General features: G+C 38.5%; 1 protein-coding gene across 4 annotated transcripts in view; it reads right to left on the bottom strand.

Annotated features, from left to right (window-relative positions):
* Anxa3 (annexin A3) overlaps positions 1-11,968 on the bottom strand; it is a 92,008-nt gene extending 80,040 nt beyond the window's left edge. For 2 of the 4 annotated variants that reach the window (XM_048784786.1, XM_048784789.1), the window contains exons 1-2: positions 11,809-11,968; positions 9,079-9,131 (exon numbers count right to left, since the gene is read on the bottom strand). In XM_048784786.1, the coding sequence (XP_048640743.1) occupies positions 9,079-9,093 (15 nt within the window). In that variant the 5' untranslated portion in view covers positions 9,094-9,131; positions 11,809-11,968. Of the gene's footprint in view, positions 1-9,078; positions 9,132-11,315; positions 11,612-11,808 lie in introns of all 4 variants that reach the window. The other 2 variants (XM_048784788.1, XM_048784787.1) reach the window with 2 other exon arrangements.
* Positions 11,969-15,745: the final 3,777 nt, after the last annotated feature.

Genomic DNA, 15,745 nt, shown 5'->3' on the forward strand with positions numbered 1-15,745 from the left:
CCTCCCCTCCCCTCTTCTCTCTCTACCCCCTCTACTGACCTTCATTTCTCCCCCTTGTATTATTTTTCCCTTTCCCCTCATTTCCTCTTGTATGTTCTTTTGTATAACCCTGAGGGTCTCCTTCCATTTCCATGCAATTTCCTTTTTCTCTCCCTTTCCCTCCCACCTCTCATCTCTGTTTAATGTTAATCTTCTTCTCATGCTCTTCGTCCCTACTCTGTTCTTAGTTACTCTCCTTATATCAAAGAGCTTCTAGTTTAGATACTGGTCACCACACCTAGGTGGGGGCCATCTGGAATTTCAGATATGTGGTTATCTTGGCCTATCTTAGGTGATCACCATCTGCTTCTGAGAACTGTTTCCACAGAGCTTTTCTGTAGTATTTTCCTGACTTTAGGACTACAGTAGGTCAGAGGTTAAGTTTCAGAGCAAAATGAGGTCCCAAGCAGAATGAGATTACTTAGGTCTTTCAACACAACCAGATTTTTCAGAGCTTCATGTCATATGTCAAAATCTTACAATTGCATTTTTATTTATTTATTTTTATACATACCAGGGATTTAACCCAAAGTGTAAGGGTAAAAGAAATTGAAGTTAAAGTATAAAAGACCGGGCATTGTAAAGTTTCTAAGCAGCAAGGCCTGAGTTAAAATGTAAAGGACCAGGTATTGTTAAGTTCCTATGCTACACCTAAAACCTGAAATTCCTGTAGCTGTTAGGACAATTCACCAGAACTGCCCAGTAAATATTCCCCCTGACCGCCTGGTTGTTTAATAACCTAGGACCCTGTGTGTGACTTTGCACGTAGACATCGCAGGGCCTAAACCAATCAGTTTGAATGTGTACCCCGCTTTAGAACTGACCTATCACCCCCGCCCGACCTGTTCCCGCCAATGAATGTACTAATCATGTCTCAGAATTGTTGTTTGATTTTCCCGCAGTGTATGATGATTTGTTAAAGGAGACTGTGATGTATGTAAAGTCCCCGCCCTCCCCAAAAAGTGTACTTAAGCAGTGCTCAGCCCCTGTTCGGGGCTCTGGGCTGCTCTCCTTCCTTGAGTGAGCACGGAGCCCCAGCGCGCTGGATTGGATCCTCAATAAACCCCTTTTGCTGTTGCATGAGCTGTGGTCTCTTGGTGGTCTCTTCCTCCGACGTTCGCCAGACCCTTACAAAAGGAGTTTTACCACTGACTATAACTATATATATTTAGTCCTTTTTTAAAAAAAATTAAGTTTTTGAGTCAAGGTCTCACTAAGCTGCTTAAGGTTTTACTGAGTTCTTGACACTGGCCTTGAACTTGTGATCCTCCTGCCTCAGCCTCCGGAGTTTCTGGGATTACAGATATGTGCCACTGTGCCTGGTTTCACCTTTTCTAATCCCTGTTCACATGGAGCTGTCACTATTCCTATTTAAACATGCCTCTAGAACCTGTGCGACAAATTTAATCAAACACAGAGTAGAAACAAAAGGAGCCAAGATCTGATAAGGGAGGACCAGACAGACTTGAGAATTTTCTGCCCTTTTGACTTCTTCTCTTTCAACTCATGTAAGGCCTGTGTATTAATCGTATGTTGCAGTACTCTAAAATACTAACAGCTTTGTATCCACCAAACAATATACTTTCAAGAGAATCAAATCATACCTTCTCCTTTTCACATTTCTTCCTCTCCAATTTAAAACTTTCTCTTTTCCTCTTAGCCTCTGATTTACCAGATTTATTCCTGGATACTCATTAGATTCAGAATTTATACTTTCATCATGATTAAATATGGAAGAGGGACCCTCCCTCCTTCATAGCAGGACTCAGATCAGGGAGTGGCAAAGGACAGCTCCTTCCTGTTCATTCCATTCATTCCTAGGGAGCCTCACTCTCCTCCCTCAGATTTTAGAGTATTTCTTTCCAGGCTTCATCCTGAAACAAAGCTTTACTGTTTTGATGTGGAACCCAGGTCTAACCTGTTTTTCATTGACTTCCTCCAGAGGGCCATCAGTCACTGTGCCAATATTTACCTAAAGAAGCCTCAGGGAATGGATGTTGTATCCGCCGATAACTAAAAAATAAATATTAAAATTCTCTCTCTCTCTCTCCTCTCTCACTCTCTCTTTAAAAAAAAAAAAAAAACGGAGAGAGGAAATTGCAATCATGTTGAAAAGTACCTAACCAGGAAAAAGACCTGTTCTGCCCGGGATAAGAAAAGTCTATTTCGAAGAAAATAGCCTCAAAGCCAGCTCTTCTAGGTGGTAGATGGGAGCTGGGCCAGAGGAGGAATCCAGCTGGCTCCACGTGGGCACACAAGTGTTCTCCTCACATTTGTTTTAAATCTGCATGGTCATGAAGAGCAAGCCCACCAGGAAAGAAAGGTATAGTGAGAGGTCCAGAAATATGCAATTGAACAGGGCTCTCAAAACTCCTTGAACCCAGGAGCAATAGCATGCAAATGTCCAAAGCTGGAGGCATCCATGGGACAGAATTTGAAAGGCATTACCTTCCCAAATTCTTTCATCTTAGTACACCACACCCTTCCTGAGAGCCCCACCACTGAGTTAACCCTGGAAGTGAGACCATTGTGTCCTCATGTGTTCAACCACATCAATGTTCTTCCCAGAAAAGAAAGGAAGGGTCAGGTGGGGAGGGAGCCTGGACTCTCACCATGAACACATCCTCCTGGGCTCGCTTTTCCTGTTTGCAACTTTCTACTGTCCATCGGCCTTCCTCAACTTTTATACCATGAAGATCCTTTTTTGTTTTGTCTACATGAATGCCATGTTTTTGAGTGATTCTGTCTTTATTTATTATAAAACCTAAGTTCACTTCCCATTTTTTCTCATCATTACAGATATAACTAACAAATAAAGCTTCTGATCAGTATTAAGATAACCAGTGTCTTTAGTCTTGATATAATTTTAATAAAAAAATAAAAAAATATGATATTTTGGAAACTCTGTGCTTTAATGTGAGTCATATATGTACAGTATAATAAGAAGTATTATGTTAATAGTAATTAATAAAATAGAATACTTAAAGCTAATTATGATAATTTATAATACATAATGATATATAACAATCAATAATAATTAACTTATATAATATTATATTTGCCTGGTTTGTGGCAAAGAGGTTCAAAAATCCTTGTAATTTTCTAGTAATGTGAGTGATTTTTTTTTTTTATGCTACTGAGGTGACACCCATCAGGCCCTTAGATAGACCCAGGATGAGAGCTGGTCACCTGAAAGACCAAACATGTGATTATAGGGTTGGAGTTTGGGATCAGACCAACCTTGGAGAAGAAAGGAGGGCTGAGCTCGGTAAAGTGATAAATAGTTCAATCAAACACGCCTACATAGTGGAGCCCTGATGAAGATCCTGGACACTGAGGCCCAGGGGAGCTTCCTGACTGGTGAAAACGCTGTTGTGGGGGAAGGTGACGTGCCCCGACTTCACGGGGAAGAGCATGGAAGCTCTATGGCCAGGATTGTTCCAGATCTTGCCCTGTGTGTATCCCTTATAAGAAATCTACAATCATGAGAACATGTTTTCAATGAGAACTCTGAGTCAGACTAGTGAATTACGAATTTCAGGGGATCATGGAAACACCCAAATTTATGGCTAGCCAATCAGTCAGAAGTTTGGGTGTTACCCAAGGTGTGATTGACATCTAAAGTGAGAGCAACCTCATGGAGGACAGAGCTCCTAAACCTAAGGAATCAGATGCTAACTTCAGGAAGTAATAGAACTGGACTGGAAACAGAGCACTGTATGTCTTTAAAGACACATATGTTAAAGATACCATAAAATACTAAAAATAGAAGTAGTCAGAAAGAATCTATTTGAGAACAAGCCAACTCTTTCAGAGAACCATTCCAATGAGGAAGAAATGATATTAATTTGAAATAAAATCAAATTGGAAAATAGGCAGAGGCTTTTTTATTAAGACAGTTTAGAGAATTATTAAGTAAATAATAAATAATAATTATTATTAATTAGCAGAGAATATGATTTTAGAATAAAATTGATATATTAAAATGATAATGAAAACAACTAAAATTTGTTGAATGTCTACTCCATTGCAGGCACTGTTAATGTATTTTATAGGAAATGGTTTAATGCTTATAAGCACTGGATGATGTAGGCACGACTATTATGCCCATTTATAGATGAGAAAACTGAGGCAAAAGACTAGATCATTTGCTTTTTAATCAAGTATGGCTCTGTGAAAGATAAAATTGAGATTGTGGGGAGCTATCTTTATTTTGCTCCCACTAGAGCCTATTGCGCTAGGTACTTGCTGCTTTAATTGTTTATCTATGCTTTGGATGAACTTCAAGACAAAGTTCATCAGCACTGTATTTATGTAAAATTATATTTTTATCCCTTGGTTCCAGAGTAGCTCTATGTTCCCTTTCCTCCTTTTGTAAACTGGAGTTTAGAACAGGCAAAAAAGATGTATAACAAGTTAGAATGTTAATAACAATTCATGTTGTTGACATTGATTATGGGTTCATCTGGAAACATTCTAATAGCATATAAAAATTCTAAATTGAGAGTTTAAACAAAATAGAAATTATATTTTAAAAAGCAAGTTAGGAATTGACCAATGAGGAAAGAGCTCAAAGAAAGCATTATAGGGAGCACGCATAGGAAAAAAAATATTGCTTTTGTATCTTAATAAAAAGTCTTGTCCTGAGATATTCTAATTTGTGAGCTTTCTGAGTGCTTGCTAGGGACCTAATGACAAAGAACCCTGAGTTCAAGGAGTAGAGACCGATGAAATATCAGACCCTTTCATCAAGGGTGAAGGAGTAGAACACATGATCGAATAGAGATATTTAAAACTTCAAAACAAAGGAAATACTGATGTAACAGAGATTGTGTATGTAAAACAATGGTAGCATTACAATACTCCTAGATCCGCTGAAATCAACTGAGCCTGGACAAACTTGGACATAAATTCTTTGAATAACAAAGTGCTTAAATTGTCTTTCAGGAAAAGCCTGCAGAATCCACTTAAGGAGGGTTTGGAACTGACTTTTCAAGGATGGACATGTGCAGAAGAAGCCAGCTCCTCCAGTCAGTGACCTTTTAATGTCACAAGCCTAAAATCTCCTGCACAGAACATAGTTCCCCCAGGAAAAGAAACACCAGATCTACGAAGAGGCAGGAGGACTGTCTATGTGTGTGTGAATGATCCTTACAACCCCCCTTTCTCGCCACCCAATCAACAAGCAGCTTCTCCCCTCTTCTTCCTGTAAACTCCCTCACTCTGCGGCAGATTTGAACCCCTGTTTAACTCCTGACCTCCTTGCCAGTTGACTGCAACATAAACTTTTTTTATTTTGCAAAATCCTGAGCCATAGCAGTGACTTCTGTGTGCATCAGGCAGCTAGCCCTTGCTCCAGAACAGAACTTTGTGATAAGAGTAGTTACAGTTGTAAATCTGAATTTACCATTTTCAAGTGCGTAGTTGAACAGTGATCAGAATATTCACACTGTTTTCAAAAGATTACCAAAATGTTTTTATCTTGCAGAACTGAAACTCTATACAAACTAAAACACAATTCCCCCTTTTCCTCTTTACCCCTGGCAACCACCATCCTGCTTTCTGATTCTAAGAATTTGTGTACTTTAGATATCTTGTATAAATGGAATCGCACAATATTTGTCTTTTTATTACTGGTTTATTTCACTTAACATATTGTGCTTGAGGCTCATCCATCTTACCATATGATAAGATTTCCTTCCTTATGAAGGGTGCATGATACTCCATTCTGTGTTCATAGCACTATTCATCTGTCAATTGACATTGGCTATGGTGAAGCACTGTAATGAGCATGGTATACAAATATCTCAAGACTCTGCTCTCATTCTTTTGGATATATACCCAGAAGTGGGATTGTTCAATTATATTTGAACAATTTTATATTTAATTTTTTGAGGAGTTTCCATGTTGTTTTCCAGAGTAGTTGGGTTCTTAATCTCTGTTCTCTGAGATCTCACTCAAATATTAATTCTTTAATTTGGAAAAAGAAGAAAAGTAAAAAAAGAGACAGTATAAATCCCTCTTGCTAAGGCCTCTTTCTTCACTTCCCTCTTGTCTCCACATAGCTTCCTCTTATTGGCCTGCTCTCTGCTTGAAACCAAATGCTCCCATTTCCTAATGCAACCAGACTCCCAACCCCTATGGTAATCACAACAATGTCCCTCTCTTAAAATATACACACAGGAATCATTGGACATGGTGAATGGGTTCAGTCACATGACAAAAGGGACTTTGCAGATGGAATTAAGGTTCCATATCTTTAAATAGGGAGATTATCCTGGATTATCTGCACCCTTAAAAGCAGATGCAACCTTAAAAGCAGAGAACTGTCTTGAGCTGAAGGAAGAAGAGGAAGACAGGAAAGATGCCCCAGAAAATAAAGCCAAAGAGGTTCCAGGTGCCAGAAGGACTCAATGTACCAAAGCTGGTGCTGAGCTACAGAGGCCAAATGCAAAGAGTCTCTAGGAGCTACAGGCAGACCCTGCTGGGGTCAGCAGAGATCTTAGCAGAGACCTACAACTGTAAGGAACCAAACTCTGCAAGATCTTAAGTGAGCTGAGAGGAGGATTCTTCTTGAAATCTCCAGAGTGGAATGCAGCCTTGCCAGTGTCTTGATTTTAGTGCCATGAGACCCATTTCAAGCTTTTAACATATAAAACTATGAGATATTGCTTTAAACTGCTAAATTTGTGGTAACTTGTTATGGTCGCAACAGGAAACTAATACATTCATACTCACCTGAGGCTCTCCCAGCCCTTCAAAGGTGTCAGCTGGAGAGCCTGACCAACCAATTCTGTGTCTACTAACTAATGCACAAGGGCTAGCATTTTGGAGAGATGCTTTATTTTCATCTGATTCTGCTAGCAGTCAATAAAAACAGCAGATATCAGATCTGGAAAGAGGCAGGATTAGCTTCCTGTTCAGTGGTATGAGAATAATGTGGGGCCAAGTGAAGCCTTGCATCAGCACATCCTCCTCTCCATGCCAGGCTAAGGGCTGGTCATAGCTTTCATGCTTTACTTTAAACTTCTTCCACCCCTTACTGATAAAATATATGTTCATAGTTTAAAGAAACAAATTGAAGAGTACAGAAGGTGACACTAGGAAAACCAAAATCATCCTTGCTCAAACTCCCACATTTCTAGAAAGTGTTCATGTAATAGTCTACATCTAGATCTTTTTCCTTTCTTTCAAACAGAATTGCTCTATACACACCATTCTGTAATTTGATTTATTTTTCATTAATATATTCTTTTCCAATTTTGTAAAATAATACACATAGAACTGACTCCCTTTTCCTCCTTTTTAATGATCATATATATAAAAGGCTATAAGCTATACCTTACAATTTACTAATTTATACAAACAAATGGCCATTTATGCCAATTTTTTTTATTAGCTACACATGACATTACAATGATCTTGGCAATTCATACATTTGAATCATTGGGGTATAATTTCTCATTTTTCTGATTGTACAGATTGCAGAATCACACTGGTCATAGAGTCACCTATATACATACAGCAATCATAATGTCTATTCTATTCTGCTGCCCTTCCTATCCCCCCTACTCCTCCCCTCCCCTCCCATCATTTCTCTCTATCCAATCTAATGTGATTGGATTTATGCCAATTTTTTAAAATTTTTTTTAGTTGTAGTTGGACACAATACCTTTATTCCATTCATTTATTTTTATGTGGTGCTGAAGATTGAACCCAGGGCACTGCATGTGCTAGGCGAGGGTTCTACCACTGAGCCACAACTCCAGTCCCTGAATATTTTCACTAATACAAGTGAATGTCTTCAGGCTCATACATTTTTCAAGCATATGTAAGTTTATCCATATGATACGTCCCAGAATGTATTACTTTCTTCAGAAGTGTATCTGTAACTCAGAAGTGGAATTACTGAGTTAAAGAACATGTGCATTTAGGGACCCAGGTTGTGGCTCAGAGTTAGAGTGCTTGCTTAGTCCTCTTGAGGCACTGGGTTCAAGCCCTGGTACCACATAAAAATAAAAACAAATAAAGATATTGTATCCATCTACAACTAAAAAAAAAAAACTTAAAAAAAGAACAAGTGCATTTAAACATGGATAGCTATTGATCGACAAAATACCACCTAAACCTGTACCAAATTCATTCTCCCCTGAGCAGAGTGTGAGAAAATCTGTCTTGCCTGCATTCTATAATATAGGTTGTACTGGCTTTTTTTTTCACCCTTACTAATTCCTTAAATAGAAAACGTTTTCTCCTTATGTTATCTACATTTCTTTGTCGGTGAAGTGCAACATCTTTTAATGTGTTTGTTGGATATTTATAATACTTTCCATTTCCTAGTTATGTCCCTTAGAAATTTTTCCATCAAGTTCATTTTTTAAATTGATTTATTCAAGTTACCTGTGTGTCAAAAATATAAGTCTTATGTTTGATATGCTGAAAATATATTTTCCCTGTAGGCTGTGTTCTGACTCTACTAACAATGTTGTTTGCTGTCACCATTATAAATTTATACATAAATAGATCAATATTTTTCTTTTAGGCTTTTAGTTCAGGGTCATGGTTGTAAATGCCTTCCCCACTCCAAGATTATTTTTTAAATCTACCCATATTTTATTTTCTTCATTTATATATTTTATTCATCTGATATTTATTTTACTGTAAAAAGGGAGAAGGAATATAGACTTACTTTATCACCAAACAGAAGTTTTGCTAACTTCAATTAATGAAAAAGCCATATTTTTCTCACTGACATGAATAAAAGTAACATTAAATAAATGTATATAATAAATATATGTAGTAAATTTATTCTGTTTTTTACCTCTCTGCTTTGGTGTCATCACAAATTATTTTAACCATGTAACTTTATAAAATATTATAATATTTTAGTTTTAGATATCCTTTAGCTTTTTTGCCTTGTTTTTTTTTCCAGGTGGAATTTTTATCAATTTTCAAAAATTTTTCTCAATATTTTGACTTCATGTATTTTGATTTCACTTGGATAAGTTACTGTGTTGTGAAGGCTTGAGTTTTACTTACCCAGATAGATGCCATGGTATCTCTCCTTTTCCTTGAGTTGAGATCACACTAATCTATTAAAAGAAAAAGATCACCAAATTGTATAAATCTGTGATTCAGAATGCAATTATCTCAGTCCAACTCTTAATCTTTAATCTAGAAAACAGAAGTCAATATTCAAAGAAAAAGCCTTCTCAGGAAGAGGATGTGTCTCTGACTGAGGAATCCCATTTGCTAAACAAATAATTACTGGACACCTTCCATATCCGAGGCACTGTGCTAGATCTTTGAAGACTCTACAAAGGAGAAAGAAATCTCCACACTTGAGAGGTTACAGACACGCTTCCTAGAAAGCCTATTTTTTACTTATTTAAATTCTAGTAGCTGGGTGTGAGCTGGGTGTATGGAATGCACCTGCAGTCCCAACTACTCTGGAGACTGAGGCAGAAGAAAGGCTTGGATCCAGGTGCTTGAGACCAACCTGCATAACACAGCAAATCCCTTCTCAAAGAAATCAACTAGAACTATGTCTACTGCTCTCTTTTAACCAGGACAGACTGCCATCACAGGGAAGAAAAAGAAAAGAAAAAAAGGAGGGAGGAAAAAAGAAAACACAGGAAACTGCTCTTCCCCTCTAAACCAACACAAATTCCAGATGGCTTCAGTTAGCTTCCTTGTGCTTCATTATGGAACCTCATGCATCCTTTGCAAGGCTCCAAGCCTAATGCCTGTTATAAACAGACACATCTGCTCTTTAAGGAGACCAGGCCAGTCCCTGGTAGGTGCAGAGGTGAAAGGGGCAGTTCTTTCATTGGGAACCAGAGCACACTTTCTATAAGTAGACTTTATTCATTGGCAAGTGTCCAGGATTGATTTAGAAACACAAGTTGCTCCCGCCCACCCTGGGAAGAAAATAATCTAAAAATTCAACTATAGCCCCAAAGCAAAGTTCAACAGGAAATCACAACAATATTTAGGCCTGGGTTTCTCAGGCTCTCAGTAGCCTAGCAGTTGGGGCTCTAGTTAGAGTGTCTAACCCACATTTCTCCCTATGTAGTATATAATGGATACAAGATGCTATTAGTTGTAGTTTTAATACAATTTCTTTGAGCCTCAGTTTCCTCATCTGTAAGAAGAGGAGAGGGCTATTGCTAGCATTGAATGAGATGATATGTATGATAATGTTGAATGGGGTCTTGTGTTCTCACTATGTGGCAGGTCATGCAAAAAGTACTATGAGGTCAATTCCACAAGGCTGGGGATGTCTGTTCATTAAAGCATAGTAGGCTCTGAAAAAATATTTACTGAATTAATGAATGACTTAATACAAGCCTCATAACAATGTAGTGCATTAGATATCAGTAATAACACCTTCATTTTGTATGTGAAGAAGCAGGAGGCACAGAGAGTTATGAAAGTGTTCCACAGTCACAGCTTGTGAGTAGACTCTAGTAACTGGAAAGAGACTCAAAGGTATGAACTTGATGACCCACTTCTTGACTTACTAAGGTGCCTGACCGTACCTGGCCAAAACTGACACTCAGTATTTGTTGATCTAGTGTAATGTGTAAATAATTAAGAAGTATTACTGATCTATCATTTACCTTTTAAGAAGAATTACTCCACTGTGGAGGCCAAATGACCTAAGCAATAGAATTTTAAAACATGTCCTTCCTGAAGAGCATTACAGTGGTTACATAATTTCCTTTTACTTCTTCCTGGATCCTTATTTCTAAATAGATTTCTCCATACAACCAAACAACTCTGAAAACAAGGATTTGGTTTTCTTTACAGTTTAAATTCTCTTTTCTGTCTGAAGATTCTGCCTTCGTGAAACCGGTGGCAATATCTTCAAGGAATAACGTTTTCATTAGTTACATTTAAGATGTCAATGAAAAAAGTAGTAACTGAGTTCTTTCAAAGGACGAAACCTGTTATCTGTGTTGAACATAAATCCTTGGAAAGAAGTTAGCCTGATCTGTGTGACTTCTTATCAGCAGCCAGAGGGGCCTCCAGCTCCCCAGAACTCGCAGCCCCAGTGGAAACTACAATTTCCTATATTTGGTCATCTGCAATCAAGTGCCCACATGCCAAAGGGAATGATTCATGTTTAATGAATCAGGATTCTGTTGCAATCAAAGAAAACGGTGAGTCTTTTCAGGAAAAAGCAAACTTCTCCAACTTCCAACGCCCAATGTCCTAATCGACCTCTCCCACCTCAGAAAAGAAAATTAAGTAAAATAAAATAAATTGCCTACGTGAAGAGAAGAACATGCTCACAGGATGGGTGGCTTCCTCTGAGTCAGCCCACCTGGACACTGAGGACCACGATAACTCCCAGCTTTTTTTTTTTTTTTCTGGTTCCCAAGACCTTCAGGAACCGAGAGGCAGAGACGTCTAACTGGATCCCCTTGCTCTGCTAGATGCGATGAAAAGTGAATTTTCCAGGGGGCCAAGACAGCTAGGTGTCAGCTGGAGCCCTGCCAGGACCCTAGCTGGGTCATCCTCCCGGGGAATCACACTTTTGTTCCCAGGGACTTCAGTTTCCTCGATTCTGAAATGCAGGAAATGAGCTTTGTGTCCACTAAGGCCCCTCCAGGCCCGCGCCAGTGAGGGGGTCGGTACCCCGCGCCCACGCCAGCACAGCGCTGCCTCGCACCGACCGCGCTCGCGGGGGTTAGTGGGTCAGGCGCATCTACCGCCCCAAGTGGCGAGAGAGGGTTGGCAGGAGAGGCTCGCGGCTTAACTTACCCCAAAAGTGCAGCAGAAGGAGACGCCAGTGCCCGCAGATCCTCGCCCGCGAAGGTGTGCGCCCCGCGCGCTGGTGCTCCGTGCGCTCCCGGCAGCGACCGCACCCCTTTCTCCGGCCACTCCTCCGCCTGTGGACTCCACCTGATCGCGGCCCCAGGCCCGGGAAAAGGAAGCCGCACCCCTCTGCCGCTGGGGCTTCCGCGTTGCACACAGAGCTCCAGCCCTTGGCCCAACCGGGTCTCTAAGCTTTCCTACTGGCCTCTCCCACCATTCTCATGTGGAAACCCATTTCCCCGGTTTTGTACATTAGGGTCTTCAAGTTTATTGCAGTGCTTATTTTGATCTAGGCACTGTGGATTCAGAGATTGGACAGTCCCCTGATCTCCTGATAAAAGGTGACAGATATCTAACACCGACAACAGTAGCATGTGTCTAGTATTTACATGGTGTCAGGCACTATTGTCAATGCTTTACACCTGAATTGATTTAAATCTGTATTACAGCAACTCCATAAGATAGATACTACTATTATTCTCTTTATGAGGAAATCATGACACAGAGATTACCATAAATTAAGCAAAATCGAGCAGAAAGTAAATGGCAGAGTCAAATTTTTAAATTAATTCTTAGTGATGCATTATAGTTATACATGATAGTGAGATTCATTGTGACGTTTGTACATGCCTATAACAATTTGGTCAATTTTATTTCACAGAACTTCCCTTTTCTGTCCTCTTCTCTACGGCTCTGTACTCTACTGATCTCTCTTCTAATTTCATTAGATCCACTCCACAAATATACCTTTTCCCTTTTTTTCTTTCTAGTTTCCACATATGAGGAAAAAACATATGACCGTGGACTTTCTGAGTCTGGTTTATTGCTCTCAACAATAAACAAAATTGTTCTCAACAATAAACAAAATGTTCCTCAGTTCCACCAATTTTTTTCTGCAAATGATATAATTTTGTTCTTTATAACTGAACAAAACTACATTGTACATGTATGTCACATTCTCTTTATCTGTTCATCTGTTGATGGACACCTAGGCTGGTTTATAATTTGGTTATTACAAATTGTTCTGTTATAAACATGAGTATGCATGTATTGCTATATAATTCTTTTGAATAAATATCCAGGAATGGTATAGCTGGGTTCCATGGTGGTTCCATTCCTAGTCTTTAGAGAAAACTCCGTATTGATCTTCATAGTGATTGTACTACTTTACAATCTCACCCACAGTGTGAAAGTGTTGAAGTATTCCTTTTCTACCACATCCTCACCAGCACTTACTATTATTTGTATTTTTTTTATACCAAGGACTGAACCAGTGGCACTTAACCACTGAGCATTATCTCCAGCAACATCCTCCTCCCCTTTTTTAATTGAGACAGGATCTGGCTAAGTTGCTAAGGCTGGTTTTGAACTTGCAATCCTCCTGCCTCACAACTTCTAAGCTGTTATTATTTGTATTTCTGATGGTTGCTATTCTAACTGGAATGAGATGAAATCTCAATGTAGTTTTTATTTGCATTTCCCTAATGGCTAAAGATCTTGAACACTTTTCATATATTTGTATTTCTTCATTTGAGAAGCATCTGTTAAGTTCATTTACCCATTTATTAGTTGGATTATTACTATTATTATTTTTTTTTTTTGGTGTTAAGTTTGTTGGGTTCTTTGTATATTCTGGACGTAAATCCTCTGTTTAGATTGTCTCCCATTCTGTAAGTTCTCTCTTCCCATTTTTAATTGTTTCCTTTGCTGTGCAGAAGCTTTTTTAATTTGACACCATCAATTTACTAATTCTTGGTATTATTTCCTGAGTTTCAGGAGTCCTATTGAGAAAAATCATTGTGCAATGATTTATGTGATGAATTACATTGAACCATCATTGCATCCCTGGAGTGAAACCAACTTGATCATGATGTACAATCTCCTTAGTGTGTTGTTGAATGCAATTAGCAAATATTTTATGGATTTTTGCATCTATGTTCATCAAGGATATTAATCTGTAGTTTTCTTTGCTTGATGTGTCATAATTAAGGTTGTACTGGCTTTAGAGCTAGATTTTTGAACCCAGATATTTTAGTAGTCCTTCTGATAAACTTATTCACTCTCTGATATGAGACTTAGAAACAAAGGCTTGGGGAGATAATATGATGAATGGAATTTAAGGTATTTGGAACAACAAAACGAATCAAGGAGGAAAAAAATCAAAGTCCTATTTGTATCGAGGGAATTGTGAGCAGTTGTATGTTGAAGAATAGAGTAAAAAATAATAAAAATTACTATTTATTGGGTAGCAGGCTTAAAGTGTTTGATTACACTGTCTTTTTTTCTTTTTAATCTTCAAGGAAATTCTAAGAGCTGTTGGTTTATTAGCATTTGTAGAAAAGGAAACACAGCTTAGAAAAGTCAATGATTTACCCAGGGGCCATGTAAGTGAAAAATATTATAGCTGGGATTGGTCAGCTTTGGACTCTGAAGTTACTGAAGTTACTCCGCCTGAAGTTACTCCGCCTCCAGGCAGAGCTAAATCAAGAATGATATGTTTCCTGTATTTGGGAACAATTTAGCAGCTAAATGGAAATTATTGAAAGTTTTTGAGAGAGTCAGGTATGAAATACACCTTTTAAAAAGAGAATTCTGGGTCAAATGGTGGTTCCATTCCCAGTTTTCCAAGGAATCTCCATACTGCTTTCCAAATTTGCTGCACCAATTTGCAGTCCCACCAGCAATGTATGAGTGTACCTTTTTCCACACATCCTCACCAGCACTTGTTGTTGTTTGACTTCATAATGGCTGCCATTCTTACTGGAGTGAGATGGTATCTTAGAATAGTTTTAATTTGCATTTCTCTGTTTGCTAGAGATGGTGAGCATTTTTTCATGTATTTGTTGATTGATTGTATATCCTCTTCTGAGAAGTGTCTGTTCAGGTCCTTGGCCCATTTGTTGATTGGGTTATTTTGTTGTTGTTGTTGTTTAACTTTTTGAGTTCTCTGTATACTCTAGAGATTTGAGTTCATACACAATGGAATATTACTCAGCACTGAAAAATAACAAGATCATGGCATTTGCAGGGAAATGGATGGCATTAGAGCAGATTATGCTAAGTGAAGTTAGCCAATCCCTAAAAAACAGAGGCCGAATATCTTCTCTGATATAAGGGGGGTGACTCAAAATGGGATAGGGAGGAAGAGCATGAGAAGAAGATTACCACTAAATAGGGAAGAGAGGTGGGAGGGAAAGGGAGGGAGAAGGGGAATTGCACGGAAGAAGGAAGGAGACCCTCATCGTTATACAGATTACATGTATGATGATGTGAGGGGGGAAAAAAAGAAGTGTGTCATATTAGATTGGGTAGAGAGAAGTGATGGGAGGGCTAGGGAGGGGAAGAGGGGATAGAAAGGGCAGCAGAATAAAGTAGACACTAGTATTGCTATATGTATATGTGACTGCATGACCAATGTGATTCTGCAACCTGTACACTCAGAATAATGAGAAATTATACCACATTTATTCAAATGTATGATATGTCAAGATTATTGTACTGTCATGTGTAACTAATTAAAACAAATAAAAAAATAATAAAAAATAAAAGATAATTCTACAAGTTTTATTTAAAAACAATGAATCCAAAGAGGGAAAATTAAAATCCCACTGGGAGATTGTAGAAAGCCGTTGGAAGCTGTAAAAATGAGAAATAATTGGAAATGGCATTCCTGAGTATCAAAGCTGGTCAGGAGAGAATGCATGCGCTTTTCCTTCTTCCAAGGTGGAAGAAATTCTAGGATTTGTTTAATTTAAGCTAAATTACAGAATGACAACTAAGAGGAATGGGATGACAAAATTGGTCTAGAAAAACAATTTACAAAGTTCCCACGGTCTATGGTTGAAAACATTGGTATTAAAATTTTTAAGTTGTAAAACATTTT

This window comes from Marmota marmota, unplaced genomic scaffold, assembly GCF_001458135.2.
Source record: "Marmota marmota marmota unplaced genomic scaffold, marMar, whole genome shotgun sequence".
NCBI lineage: Eukaryota > Metazoa > Chordata > Mammalia > Rodentia > Sciuridae > Marmota > Marmota marmota.